The following is a 13,958-nucleotide window of genomic DNA, read 5'->3' as shown; positions in this document are numbered from 1 at the left end:
AAAGTTAGGACCAACCTAGATAGCATATTCAAAAGCAGAGACATTACTTTGTCAACAAAGGTCCATCTAGTCAAGGCTATGGTTTTTCCAGTGGTCTTGTATGGATTTGAGAGTTGGACTGTGAAGAAAGCTGAGTGCCGAAGAATTGATGCTTTTGAACTGTGGTGTTGGAGAAGACGCTTCAGAGTCCCTTGGACTGCTAGAAGATCCAACCAGTCCATCCTAAAGGAGATCAGTCCTGGGTATTCATTGTAAGGACTGATGCTGAAGCTGAAACTCCAATATTTTGGCCACCTCATGTGAAGAGTTGACTCACTGGAAAAGACCCTGATGCTGGGAGGGATTGGGGGCAGGAGGAGAAGGGGACGACAGAGGATGGGATGGCTGGGTGGCATCACTGACTCGATGGACATGGGTTTGGGTAGACTCCGGGAGCTGGTGATGGACAGAGAGGCCTGACATGCTGCGATTCATGAGGTCGCAAAGGGTCAGACACGACTGAGTGACTGCACTGAACTGAACTGAACTGATGATTAGCAATGTTGAACATCTTTTCATGTGCCTGGTAGCCATAAGTATTGCAGAAAGACATTTCTTTAAAAAGTCTATTCATATCTTCTACCATTTTTAATAGAATTGCTTGTTTGATATTGAGTTGTATGAGTTGTTTATGTATTTTGGATATTAACCCCTATTGGTCATATTATTTGTAAATATTTTCTATAACTCTGAAGGTTGTCTTTTTGCTGATGACATCCTTTGTTATATGAAGTTTTTATGTTTAATTAAGTTCGTTTATTTTTGCTTTTATTTCTTTTTCCTTATGAGACCAATCCAAAAAAAATATTGCTATAATTTATGTCAAAGAGTGTTCTATGTTTTCTTCTTTGAGTTTCATGGTTTCTGGTCTTATATTTAGGTCTCTCATCAATTTTAAAGTTTCTTTTGTGTATGGTGTAAGTAAATGTTCTAACTTCATTATTTACATGTAGTGCCACGTTTTCCCAGTACCACTTATGGAAGATACTGTCTTTTCACTATTGTATATACTTGCCTCCTTTGTCATAGCTTAATTGATCACATGTGCCTGAGTTTATTTCTGAGCTCTCTGTTCTTTTCCATTGCTCTGTCTGTGCTTATGCCATACCATACTATTTTGATTACTGTAGCCTTGTGGTATAGTTTGAAGTTTGGGAGCTTCATTCTTTTTTCTCAAGAGTGCTTTGGCAATTCATGGTCTTTTGTAGTTCTACATGAAGCTTAAAATTGTTTGTTACAGTGCTGTGGAAAATTTCAAGGGTATTTTGATAGGGATTACATTAAATACATAGATTGCTTTGGGTAGTATAAATATTTTCACAACATTTTTTGCCAGTCCAGTAGCTTCATTGTATAGTTTGAGATCAGAAAGTATAATGCCTCTGGCTTTGTTCTTCTCTCTCAGGATTGCTTTGGCTCTTCAGGGTCTTTTTGGTTACATACAAATTTTAGCATTCTCTATTTCTGCTGTTCATAATACTCCATTATGCTTTCAAAACCCATGGCATCAAAGAGATGGCCCCTCTTTTAATTATAACTTGTGAAATTTGTGTTCTCTCTCGTTTTGGAGAGAGATTGGCTATAGGTGATTTCTTATACACAATCTCATTGATTTCTGTTCTGATTTTTAATTGTAGTTTTCTGTGTCTGACTTTTAATGTTCACTATCACTGATCTCAATATTCCCTACAGGATGAAGTTGCTCTTGAAAACAATTTCTCTCACTTTTTAAACCAAATCTCAATTAAGTACATTACAAACATTTAAGGGAGATTTTCTACTCTCATTCCCTCTGTCCTCCTCTGTGTATATCACTATAATGCCCAGCATGACATCTTTGCTTTTTTTTCCTTTCTTACTTGCAATATGCACAAAAGAAGGAAAGACTGAGAAGTGGCTCATCAGATTCTTCTTTTTATTAAAAACATGCACTGGAGAAATAGGTCTCATTGGCACACACTAATCATCGTGCATTACTTTGTACTGAGTACATGGAACTAAGTACACACTACTACTTGATATTAGATATGTATTAGCATATGTGATGGGCAATACAAATGTTACAGGATAGAGAGAATCGCAGATATATTTCTGTAGTGAAATTGCACAGGGAATGAGAAGAGGTCAGAGATGTGTTCTCAGGAAAGATTAACATGACACTGGTGAACAATGCTCCCCACGAAAGGGTGTTAAAGACAATGCCACTGAGAAAGCCGTATAATCTAGCATTCTTCATACAGGAATGAAGCAGAGCTGGTAAGGAGGTGGCACATTAGCTATTCCAGTAACAGCTGGGGTGGTGTCGATGTCCTTTGGGTCAACCACAGATTTCAAGGTAAATTTTTGTAAAATCGTGGTCAGGAATAAAAACAGCTCCATGCGGGCCAGGCCCTCTCCCACACAAACCCGTTTTCCTGAAAATAACAAACATAGAGAGTACATACTCCTTGAACACTGTGTTTCTGGCTGCCAGAAACAGACTATGCAGTAACTTTTTGATGAATGTTTGAATGGATGGATGGAAGGCAAATGGTTAGAAAGACAGATGTACAAAGGGTAGACACTCATGCTATCCATCTAACATCTAATCTTAACAGGTATCCTTCTCTCAGCAGATATTTATTGAGTTATCAGCACTATACCACATACTCTATTAAATGTATTATAACTCCATTTTGACATTTTCAAGGTTCCATCAATTTTTTTTTCCAGAAATACTCATATATTGGTTGTATTTTGTTTCTGGTGATGGTCCAATGTCTTTCTTTCCATTCTACACAACCTCTATTCTCTGCTGGAAGTATATCAAATCTACATCGACCTTGAAGTTTTAAAGCTTTATAACACAGAGTTACTTTTGTCTAAGATGCGCTTCTCTTGTATTTTCAGAATGTAGCTTAAATTTTATTTCTGAATTAGAAAGAACTGGGTCACCTCTCCAAAGCTCCAATAATCTACTCCAAAAATGAGGATGTCTCATAGGGAGGGAAAGTGTCTCATTATGGAAAAAGAGCATTTTGACCAAGCCCAGAGGAGGCACTATGGAAGTTCCAAAGGATGCCTAAAGGCACCTTGTCCACTGAAAGTGAAAGTCACTCAGTAGTGTCTGACTCTTCGCAACCCATGTGCTGTCCATGGAATTCTCTAGGCCAGAATACTGGAGTAGGTAGTCTTCCCCTTCTCCAGGGGATCTTCCCAAACCAGGGATTGAACCCTGGTCTCCCTCATTGTAGGTGGATTATTTACCCACTGAGCCACAAGGGAAACTTGTCCACTTGAAGCAATGAAAAAAATAAATGTGTGTTACCTGCTGAGAAAGCCATGAAATAGTCACTCTTCCTAAAGTTGCCATTCTCATCCAGGAAGTGGCCAGGGTCAAATACCTCTGGGTTGGGGAATTCTTTGTCATCATATAGCACAGAAGTCAGTGATGTTAATATATCTGTGCCCTGGAAAGAACAGATGAAGATAAACTGAACTATGAAGAAGTCACAGAACTAGACCTGCTGAAAATCACTTAGTCCAATCTTAGGATCAATAGATGATTAATTTTGGTTCAAAAGAAGGTCAGTGGCATTTTGAGTCAGACAGAACAAGTAATAAGGATAAGTTTAAGACTAGTGGTGGTGATGCTGCCAAAATGAACACTGGCAGCATCTGAAACACTCAGTACATGGGTCCTAGAACTTATGAATCCATTCTGCTAATCACCACTTTAGGACATGGTATCTGCCCCCACCAGCTGCTTTATCACTTCAATTTTTACTCATCTCATATGTGGATTATGGTTTAATATGGAAGTCTCTATTGTGCTTGAAATATCTCAAATTATCTGTATGGTTTTTGCAAACAGGCATTTGATCTAATACAAAATAACCCTTTCTATAATAACAATGTAAGTACAGTAACAAATATTATTGGTTACCATTGACATGCAGATTGTTTGTCTTTATTTTAAAATATAGGGCAGACTTCATCACAGATTAATCCTAGATTTGAAACACAGAAAGGACTGTAAAATTCACAAAATCATTTCACAGCAATTCAGCTTACGATCATTAGTTTAAGCAAGTTTTATCTATTAACACTAAAACTGTTGGGTAAATGATTGAGAAGAAAGATACAAACCTAAAAAGTACCAGGTAATCTTTTATTAATTAAATGTGAAAAAAAGGACCTGTGTCATGGAGTAATCCGGCAGATAGCACTTTTTCATGTGAACAACACTGCATAACCAATAATGGGATAACTCACATATGTGCCTTCACCTCCCCAGTGAATTTCAGTGGGAAACACAAAGCACCCATATAGTTGAAATCATAACTGGAATCTATGTCCAGAAAACAATCACACAAAACCAGCCTGAGGAATATTTCACATGACTACTAAATTGTACTCTTCACAGAGTTAAACTGTACTAAAAGAAAACAAAGAGGGCAAACAAAACTAGTAACAGGAGAGAACAAGGAAAAGATATCCAAATTATAATCTTGTTTCCAGGCTGGACACTGATTTTCAAAGAAAAGAAGCCATAAAGTTTATTCCAGAAAAATTAGGAAATTTTCAATATAGGCTGTACACTAGATAATATTATTCTATCAATGATAACTCTTGAGTATAATTGCAATTATTGCTCTGTATACAAAAATCGCTATTTTGAGCTACACATACTGAAATAAAGAAGTGTAGAAAAGTAGATGGATAGATTGATAAATGAATATTTGTGGAAGAAATTTTTACATATTGAGGTATGGAGAAGTCGTTCTAGCTTATAAACTTGAATTTAACTTAAATTTTGTGCTAACTAGAACATCCTGTTTGTGGCCTATCAAACACACACACTAATTATTAAGAAAATGTATATTGAACAGAAATAAAGAATGTCCATGTTAAAAAAAGATTAAATGCCTCCTTTCTGGGACACCAATGTTGAAACTCTTGGGGCAAGAAGACTCCTCTCTCAGGTGCCAAGGCCATACCAACTCGCTGTGCATGTGTTGATAATGTTTTTCTGAAACCTTGTAAGAATGTATCTCTGGCTTCCTGATGTTCTTTGCTCTGGCAAGGTATACAACTGTGTGGATAAACCATACCTCTCCAGAGCAGTTCCTCAGAGTTATCTGAGAGGTTGTCTTTTGGGCTATAGTCCTCCCTTTGGCTCAGATAAAAGTCTTTTCTATTCCTATTACAGACTGTTTATTGATTATCTCTCAACACTGCAACTGCTGCTGCTGCTAAGTCGCTTCAGTCGTGTCCGACTCTGTGCGATCCCAGAGACGGCAGCCCACCAGGCTCCCCCATCCCTGGGATTCTCCAGGCAAGAACACTGGAGTGGGTTGCCATTTTCTTCTCCAATGCATGAAAGGGAAAAGTGAAAGTGAAGTTGCGCAGTCATGTCTGACTCTTAGTGACCCCATGGACCACAGCCCACCAGGCTCCTCCATCCATGGGATTCTCCAGGCAAGAGTACTGGAGTGGGGTGCCACTGCCTTTTCCGCAACACTGCAAAAGCAGGTAAATATACACATTCATGTATAACATACATATGAACATGTTTTTAATGTTCTATGTTTAAAAAATAATTAATGTAAAATTGGGAAAATCTTCCATCCCCTAAGGTTATCATATAAAAGGTATACAACTCTTCATTATTCCCTTGTTTGTGTTTATATATGAAATAAAACATTAAAGATAACAAAAAAGGTACAAAAGGCAACACTTTCAGCAAATGCTGCTCAAACAAATGCATATTTCATAGAAAAAAAAGAAGCATAATCATTATTCTTCGTCATAAGTAAAAATTACCGGCATGAATCATCATCTAAATGTAAGCACTAAAATTATGAAATTTATAAGGGTAAATCTTTCAGACCCTGTGCTGGAAAACGTTCTTTAGATAAAAAAACAAACAAAACAATCCAATACATCAATCGTACAGCATTGCAAAATGTTCTTTTAGATAGTCTTACACACTAACAATATGTAATTGCACTCAATATGCCAGCAAATTTGGAAAACTCAGCAGTGGCCACAGGACTGGAAAAGGTCAGTTTTCATTCCAATTCCAAAGAAAGGCAATGCCAAAGAATGCTCAAACTACCGCACAATTTCACTCATCTCACATGCTAGTAAAGTAATGCTCAAAATTCTCCAAGCCAGGCTTCAGCAATATGTGAACCGTGAACTCCCTGATGTTCAAGCTGGTTTTAGAAAAGGCAGAGGAACCAGAGATCAAATTGCCAACATCCACTGGATCATAGAAAAAGCAAGAGAGTTCCAGAAAAAACATCTATTTCTGCTTTATTGACTATGCCAAAGCCTTTGACTGTGTGGATCACAATAAACTGTGGAAGATTCTGAAAGAGATGGGAATACCAGACCACCTGACCTGCCTCTCGAGAAACCTGTATGCAGGTCAGGAAGCAACAGTTAGAAGTGGACATGGAACAGCAGACTGATTCCAAATAGGAAAAGGAGTACATCAAGGCTGTATATTGTCACCCTGCTTATTTAACTTCTATGCAGAGTACATCATGAGAAACGCTGCACTGGAAGAAGCACAAGCTGGAATCAAGATTGCCGGTAGAAATATCAATAACCTCAGATATGCAGATGCCTCCACCCTTATGGCAGAAAGTGAAGAGGAGCTAAAAAGCCTCTTGATGAAAGTGAACGAGGAGAGCAAAAAAGTTGGCTTAAAGCTCAACATTCAGAAAACGAAGATCATGGCATCCAGTCCCATCACTTCATGGCAAATAGATGGGGAAACAGTGGAAACAGTGTCAGGCTTTCTTTTGGGTGGCTCCAAAATAACTGCAGATGGTGATTGCAGCCATGAAATTAAAAGACACTTACTCCTTGGAAGAAAAGTTATGACCAACCTAGATAGTATATTCAAAAGCAGAGACATTACTTTGCCGACTAAGGTCCGTCTAGTCAAGGCTATGGTTTTTCCAGTAGTCATGTATGGATGTGAGAGTTGGACTGTGAAGAAGGCTGAGCACCGAAGAATTGATGCTTTTGAACTGTGGTGTTGGAGAAGACTCTTGAGAGTCCCTTGGACTCCAAGGAGATCCAACCAGTCCATTCTGAAGGAGATCAACCCTGGGATTTCTTTGGAAGGAATGATGCTAAAGCTGAAGCTCCATTACTTTGGCCACCTCATGAGAAGAATTGACTCATTGGAAAAGACACTGATGCTGGGAGGGATTGGGGGCAGGAGGAGAAGGGGACAACCGAGGATGAGATGGCTGGATGGCATCACGGACTCGATGGACGTGAGTCTGAGTGAACTCCGGGAGCTGGTGATGGACAGGGAGGCCTGGCGTGCTGCGATTCATGGGATCACAAAGAGTCGGACAGGACTGAGCGACTGAACTGAACTAAACTGAACATACTAACAAATATCAAACTATGTGCAAATATGGCCTTAGTACAAACAATGACCTAAGTATTTTAAATGGATAATAATCAAGGAAGACACTTTGTGACACATAGGAATTATATGCAATCTAAATTTCTGCTTCCAAAAGACAGGGATATAGCCATTCTTGTTTGTTTTATATGTCCTTGACTGCTTCCATGCTACAACAGCAGAAGTGTACAAAAGGCTACAAAAGGCATCAGACACTTCAAAGCTTCAAATTCTGAAATACTTACACTTTGAAGTATTACATAAATACTGTAACACTCCTGTCTTAGAGCATTCTCCCCGTTAGCCCAGTGGCTCCAGCCTTGGATAAAACTAATCACTTACATTATTGGTAAAAAGGTATAACAGAATCAGCCTCCTAATAATCTTATTGGAAAAGACCCTGATGCTGGGAAAGATTGAAGGCAAAAGCAGAAGAGGGTAGCAGAGGGTGAGATGGTTAGACAGCATCACCGACTTAATGGACATGAAATTAAGGAAACTCGAAGGCAATGAGGGACGGCAGAGCTTGCTGTGCTACAGTCCTTGGGGTCACAAAGAGTTGGACGTGACTTAGTGACTAAACAAGAATGAAACTCACTATTTATGTTTCTACACTGGGAGGAATATGCAGAAGGGGATGGTCATCCCCATTATTTGGTAATAAACGTATGAAAAAATAATGGTCATTTCCTAATACAGTGGATGTGAGAGATGGGCCTCTCCATTCTAGTACAGTGTTTCCCACATACTTAGAAATAAGAAGAGAAACAAGCTTGATCAATTATTACCTTAGACCCCAATGTCACACACACAAAAATGTCTTCTCTCAGTATGTCCTTTGGTTAAAAAAAATAGTAGACTTGAAGTTCTAACCCTTGTATCAAACCTGCAATCACTGAGACAAGTCTACAATCTAGTAAAATCATCAATTCTGTCTTCTCCAAGGATTGGCACTAGTACTTGTATCTTAAGAATCTCATTGCTTTCTTTCCCCAACAAAATATAAATTTTAGTTATATTATTTTGTAATTTTAATAATTCTATGTCTTGGCTTCAAGTAGATAAGAGAAGTTTTTAGCACACCATCTAGAAAGTCTGAATAGATACAGATATTCTGTGTTACAGAGCATGAGAACTCTGCTAAGACAAAAATCTGTCTCAATATTCCAAAGTTTGGAGAACCTCAAAGAGGAAAGCTGACACCTAAAGTTAATATTAATCTCTGTCAATGTTCAAATTTTACTCAAAATACTCAAAATGGGAGAGGTTACATCATTCCATCTGCCAAGGAAAGGGATGGACCCTTTCTGGAAGAAAAGAAATAACATCTGAACTCTGCATTTTTTCATTTATAAAAATTGGTATTTAACCAAAAGTAACTAGGCACTTCAGAGACACAACTAAGTGGCCAAAGGTAGAAGTGAGGAAAACAATAAATATACACCCACACGAAGAAATATTTCTCACCTAATTTTATCATGCCAGCATGACCTTTAAAACAGAAATCCAATGAAAAAATGTTGAGGAAGAAAAGTTGTAAACCAAAAATCTCTTATACCATAATCAGTAAAGTCCTGAACAGAATGTAGCAAAAGAAATCCAACTGCATATATATATATATATATATATATATATATATATTTATATATATTTATAATAGGTATATTCAGTGGGAAAAGTGAGGCCAATGTATACAACCATACCAATAAGTACAGATATCAATTTGAAAAAAATGTATATACATGTTCACAACTAAAAATAGCATTAAATGAGAACATATTTTCTACTCTGATTCTTTAAAAAGTATGTAGCAAAATGTACATAAAATACCATTCACTTCAGTCCCTCAGTCGTGTGCCACTCTTTGCGACCCCATGAATTGCAGCACACCAGGCCTCCCTGTCCATCACCAACCCCGAGTTCACCCATACTCGAGTCAGTGATACCATACAGCCATCTCATCCTCTGTCGTCCCCTTCTCCTCCTGCCCCCAATCCCTCCCAGCATCAGAGTCTTTTCCAATGAGTCAACTCTTCGCATCAAGTGGCCAAAGTATTGGATTTCAGCTTTAGCATCAGTCCCTCCAAAGAACACCCAGGACTGATCTCCTTTAGGATGGACTGGTTGGATCTGCTTGCAGTCCAAGGGACCCTCAAGAGTCTTCTCAAACACCACAGTTCAAAAGCATTGATTCTTCGGTGCTCAGCTTTCTTCACAGTCCAACTGTCACATCCATACATGACCACTGGAAAAACCATAGCCTTGACTAGATGGACCTTTGTTGGCAAAGTAATGTCTGTGCTTTTCAATATGCTATCTAGGTTGGTCATAACTTTCCTTCCAAGGAGTAAGCATCTTTTAATTTTAGAGCTGCAATCACCATCTGCAGTGATTTTGGAGCCCAAAAAAATAAAGTCTGGCACTGTTTCCACTGTTTCCGCATCTATTTCCCATGAAGTGATGGGACCGGATGCCATGATCTTCGTTTTATGAATGTTGAGCTTTAAGCCAACTTTTTCACTCTCCTCTTTCACTTTCATCAAGAGGCTTTTTAGTTCCTCTTCACTTTCTGCCATAAGGGTGGTGGCATCTGCATATCTGAGGTTATTAATATTTCTCCTGGCAATCTTGATTCCAGCTTGTGCTTCTTCCAGCCCAGCATTTCTCATGATGTACTCTGCATATAAGTTAAATAAGCAGGGTGACAATATATATAGCCTTGACGTACTCCTTTTCCTATCTGGAACCAGTCTGTTGTTCCATGTCCAGTTCTAACTGTACCTTCCTGACCTGCATATAGGTTTTTCAGGAGGCAGGTCAGGTGGTCTGGTATTTCCATCTCTTTCAGAATTTTCCACAGTTTATTGTGATACACACAGTCAAAGGCTTTGGCATAGTCAAAAAGGCAGAAATAGATTTTTTCTGGAATTGTCTTGCTTTTTCTATGATCCAGCGGATGTTGGCAATTTGATGTCTGGTGAAGGAAACGGCAACCCACTCCAGTATTCTTGCCTGGAGAATCCCACAGGCAGAGGAGCCTGGTAGGCTACAGTCCATGGGGTCTCAAAGAGTTGGACATGACTGAGCGACTTCACTTTCCTCTGCCTTTTCTAAAACCAGCTTGAACATCTGGGAGTTCACGGTTCACGTACTGCTCAAGCCTGACTTGGAGAATTTTGAGCAGTACTTTACTAGCATGTGAGATGAGTGCAATTGTGTGGTAGTTTGAGCATTCTTTGGCATTGCCTTTCTTTGGGATTGGAATGAAAACTGACCTTCTCCACTCCTGTGGCCACTGCTGAGTTTTCCAAATTTGCTGGCATATTGAGTGCAGCAGCTTCACAGCATCATCTTCCAGTATTTGAAATAGCTCAACTGGAATTCCATCACCTCCACCAGCTTTGTTCATAGTGATGTTTTCTAAGGCCCACTTGACTTCACATTCCAGGATGTCTGGCTCTAGATGAGTGATCACACCATCATGATTATCTGGGTCATGAAGATCTTTCTTGTACAGTTCTTCTGTGTATTCTTGCTACCTCTTCTTAATATCTTCTGCTTCTGTTAGGTCCATACCATTTCTGTCCTTTATCGAGCCCATCTTTGCATGAAAATATCATTATCAATAGTGAAATGTTAACTGCCATTCTACTGAGATCAGAAATGAAAACAAGGCTGAAAGAAAGTTATTAGCCCAGACAGCATAACAATGTATAGAGAAACTGCAATTAATCTACAGGGAAATTTTAAACACTGATTTTAAATTTGGCAAGATTGCTTCATATAAAGTTACTAAAATGATAAAATCAGGTATATTTTCAATCCAGATAGTAGAATGGAAAAGGCATTTTAAAACATTTAAAACAACAATAAGCACCTAAGGGGAAAAAAAGGATTCATCTGGAAATGTAAACAGTTAACTTTCATCAAACCAAATAAAAGAAACAGAAAATGTGGAAGTCTTGCACTGCTAGCTGTCAAATCTGTTATAAAGCTTACAGACTAAACTGGAAAAAACACACAATTCATCAAGCCTGCACACAAATGATTACTTATACTTCTTTTGTCTTGCTTTCATAGAGGATGGCACACAAACTTTCTAAAATGGGAACTTCAGTACCACCGAGGTCAATATAAGAGAAACCAATGTTACCTTGGGGATGAGGTAGTTTCTGAATTTTACGTCACAGTTCACAGCATGAGGTACACTCGTGGGAGCCAGGTCAATGTATCTCTGAATCTCATGCACCACAGCATCCATGTAGGGCATGCGGGTCCTGTCCTGCATGCAGGGGCTCCGGTGTCTGCCAATCACACGGTCAATCTCTTCCTGGATCTTAGCTGATAAGAGATAAGCAAGACTGAAGAAGAAAAAAATGCACACCACATTTGCACAGCAATTCAGGGATATATGATGCTTCATGAAGGCATCCCAACAGCATTATACAGTTAAGTTATATGCTCAGAAATGCACCTTGACATGGAGAGAGAATTGCCATAATACAAATACATGTAAGTCTCTGACAAGCTAGACTTAAGCTACAGCTAAATAGACTTCTATGTTAGCATACACAATAATACAAGCAGAAATGATAAAATGTTTGAAAATAAAAACACAGCACAAGGTCAAGAAACTAAAGTCATTGGAGGGAGAAAAATAGGAATCTGTTAATTTTATATCAAGATATTATGTGGACTGAAAAGGTAAGTCATATGTGTTTGAGTGCATTTGGGTATTATACGAGTGCAATATGCAGTGCTGCTCTCTTCCTCCAATTGCCAAATGCTGTCACTTTCAACATTCTAGTGGTTTCTTCTGAAATTTTTGTCCTATTTCTAATCAGTGACTCTGCTTCTATTTTTTACGTACAGATTTTTAAACAATATCTGATTTCCTGGTATGAGAGTTTAGAATTTACATCTCTATCCCCACCACATACAAAATACACACACAAATCCCCTTACTCCACTTTCAATATATTTACACCACAATATTTTGCTCTCAAAACATTCATTTTAACATCATTCTGACTAAATAAACAATGCTCAGTCTTAAGAAAACTATGATTATGCTTCCTTTTGGTACTTTCTTGGACCTTACTATGTTTCTTTGGTTCAGTCCATAAAACTCCATACCCTGATTGAGGATTCTTTCCAAATACTGAGGTAGATGTTTCAAACTCCTAATAATAATTTCCCTACTATTCAGAAGCCACAAACAATGCATCACCTTTTGTCTTTACTTCTTGGCATCTCCCTTCATACCTGTTTTATCCACCTGATCCATTTAGAAGTGGGCATTTACCAGGCCTGCTATCTAGAAATAGCCCTGACACTTTGTCTGCTTCAAGAGATCACAAGATTCTCGAAGCCCATGACTTCCTCTGACATGACTTCAGGCATTTGAATATGAAAGTTTGATAGTTGACTTGAATTCTGATGCCTTAGTGAACTCTAATCCTTTATCTATGACATGCTACATCTCTCTGAAAGTTTTGTGATTTTCTCTTTTATTCTGGTTTTCTGAAATTTCATGACCCATGTCACAGGGTGGAAATTTTTATTTCATTCACTCTGCTAGACATGTCGAGACAATTTTCTATCTACATGGTAAAATTTGGAGGCCTTTTCTCCAGAGTGCTCACTCTCAGGAGTTTTTTTCTGGCTGCTCAAATTCAGAAAGCAGGATGGAGAAAGGAGCTAGGAGTCCCTGAATTCAAAAAGAGGATTTTTCCCTAACCTTTCCCCCAAGTGGTGACCTCACTCTTTGCCCCTGTCTCTGCCCAGTGTCCTGAGTGTAAAGCCTCTTAGTTTCAGTTTCTCTAGGCAATAAGCTTCTCTCATCCTATTGGGGAAAGAATGACCTGATAAGAGGAGCTGTCAAAGGGTAATGCTAATCAAATCTTGAAAGATGATGCTGTGAAAGTGCTCCACTCAATATGTCAGAAAATTTGGAAAACTCAGCAGTGGTCACAGGACTGGAAACGGTCAGTTTTCATTCCAATCCCAAAGAAAGGCAATGCCAAAGATTACTTAAACTACCACACAATTGCACTCATCTCACACACTAGTAAAGAAATGCTTAAAATTCTCCAAGCCAAGCTTTAGCAATACGTGAAACGTGAACTCCCAGATGTTTAAGCTGGTTTTAGAAAAGATAGAGGAACCAGAGATCAAATTGCCAACATCCGCTGAATCATCGAAAAAGCAAAGTAAAATTTTGCTTTTACTTTTCTGGAACATCTATTTCCAGGAAAACATCTATTTCTGCTTTATTGACTATGCCAAAGCCTTTGAGTTTGTGGATCACAATAAACTGTGGAAAATTCTGAAAGAGATGGGAATACCAGACCACCTGACCTGCCTCTTGAGAAACCTATATGCAGGTCAGGAAGCAACACTTAGAACTGGACATGGAACAACAGACTGGTTCCAAATGGGAAAAGGAGTATGTCAAGGCTGTATATTGTCACCCTGCTTATTTAACTTCTATGCAGAGTACATC

At 38.6% G+C, this 13,958-nt stretch overlaps 1 protein-coding gene across 2 annotated transcripts in view; it reads right to left on the bottom strand.

Moving 5' to 3' along the window:
* Window positions 1-2,068: 2,068 nt before the first annotated feature.
* Window positions 2,069-13,958, bottom strand: part of LOC138070300 (cytochrome P450 2C19-like) — a 36,793-nt gene continuing 24,903 nt past the window's right edge. For both annotated transcript variants that reach the window (XM_068961462.1, XM_068961464.1), the window contains 3 exons: window positions 11,607-11,794; window positions 3,347-3,488; window positions 2,069-2,453 (listed from right to left, as the gene is read on the bottom strand). In XM_068961462.1, the coding sequence (XP_068817563.1) occupies window positions 2,272-2,453; window positions 3,347-3,488; window positions 11,607-11,794 (512 nt within the window). In that variant the 3' untranslated portion in view covers window positions 2,069-2,271. The remainder of the gene's footprint in view (window positions 2,454-3,346; window positions 3,489-11,606; window positions 11,795-13,958) is intronic.

The sequence above is a fragment of the Capricornis sumatraensis genome, chromosome 23 (genome assembly GCF_032405125.1).
Source record: "Capricornis sumatraensis isolate serow.1 chromosome 23, serow.2, whole genome shotgun sequence".
NCBI lineage: Eukaryota > Metazoa > Chordata > Mammalia > Artiodactyla > Bovidae > Capricornis > Capricornis sumatraensis.
The sequence above is the reverse complement of the archived record's forward strand: the minus strand, read 5'-3'. Positions and strand labels throughout refer to the sequence as shown.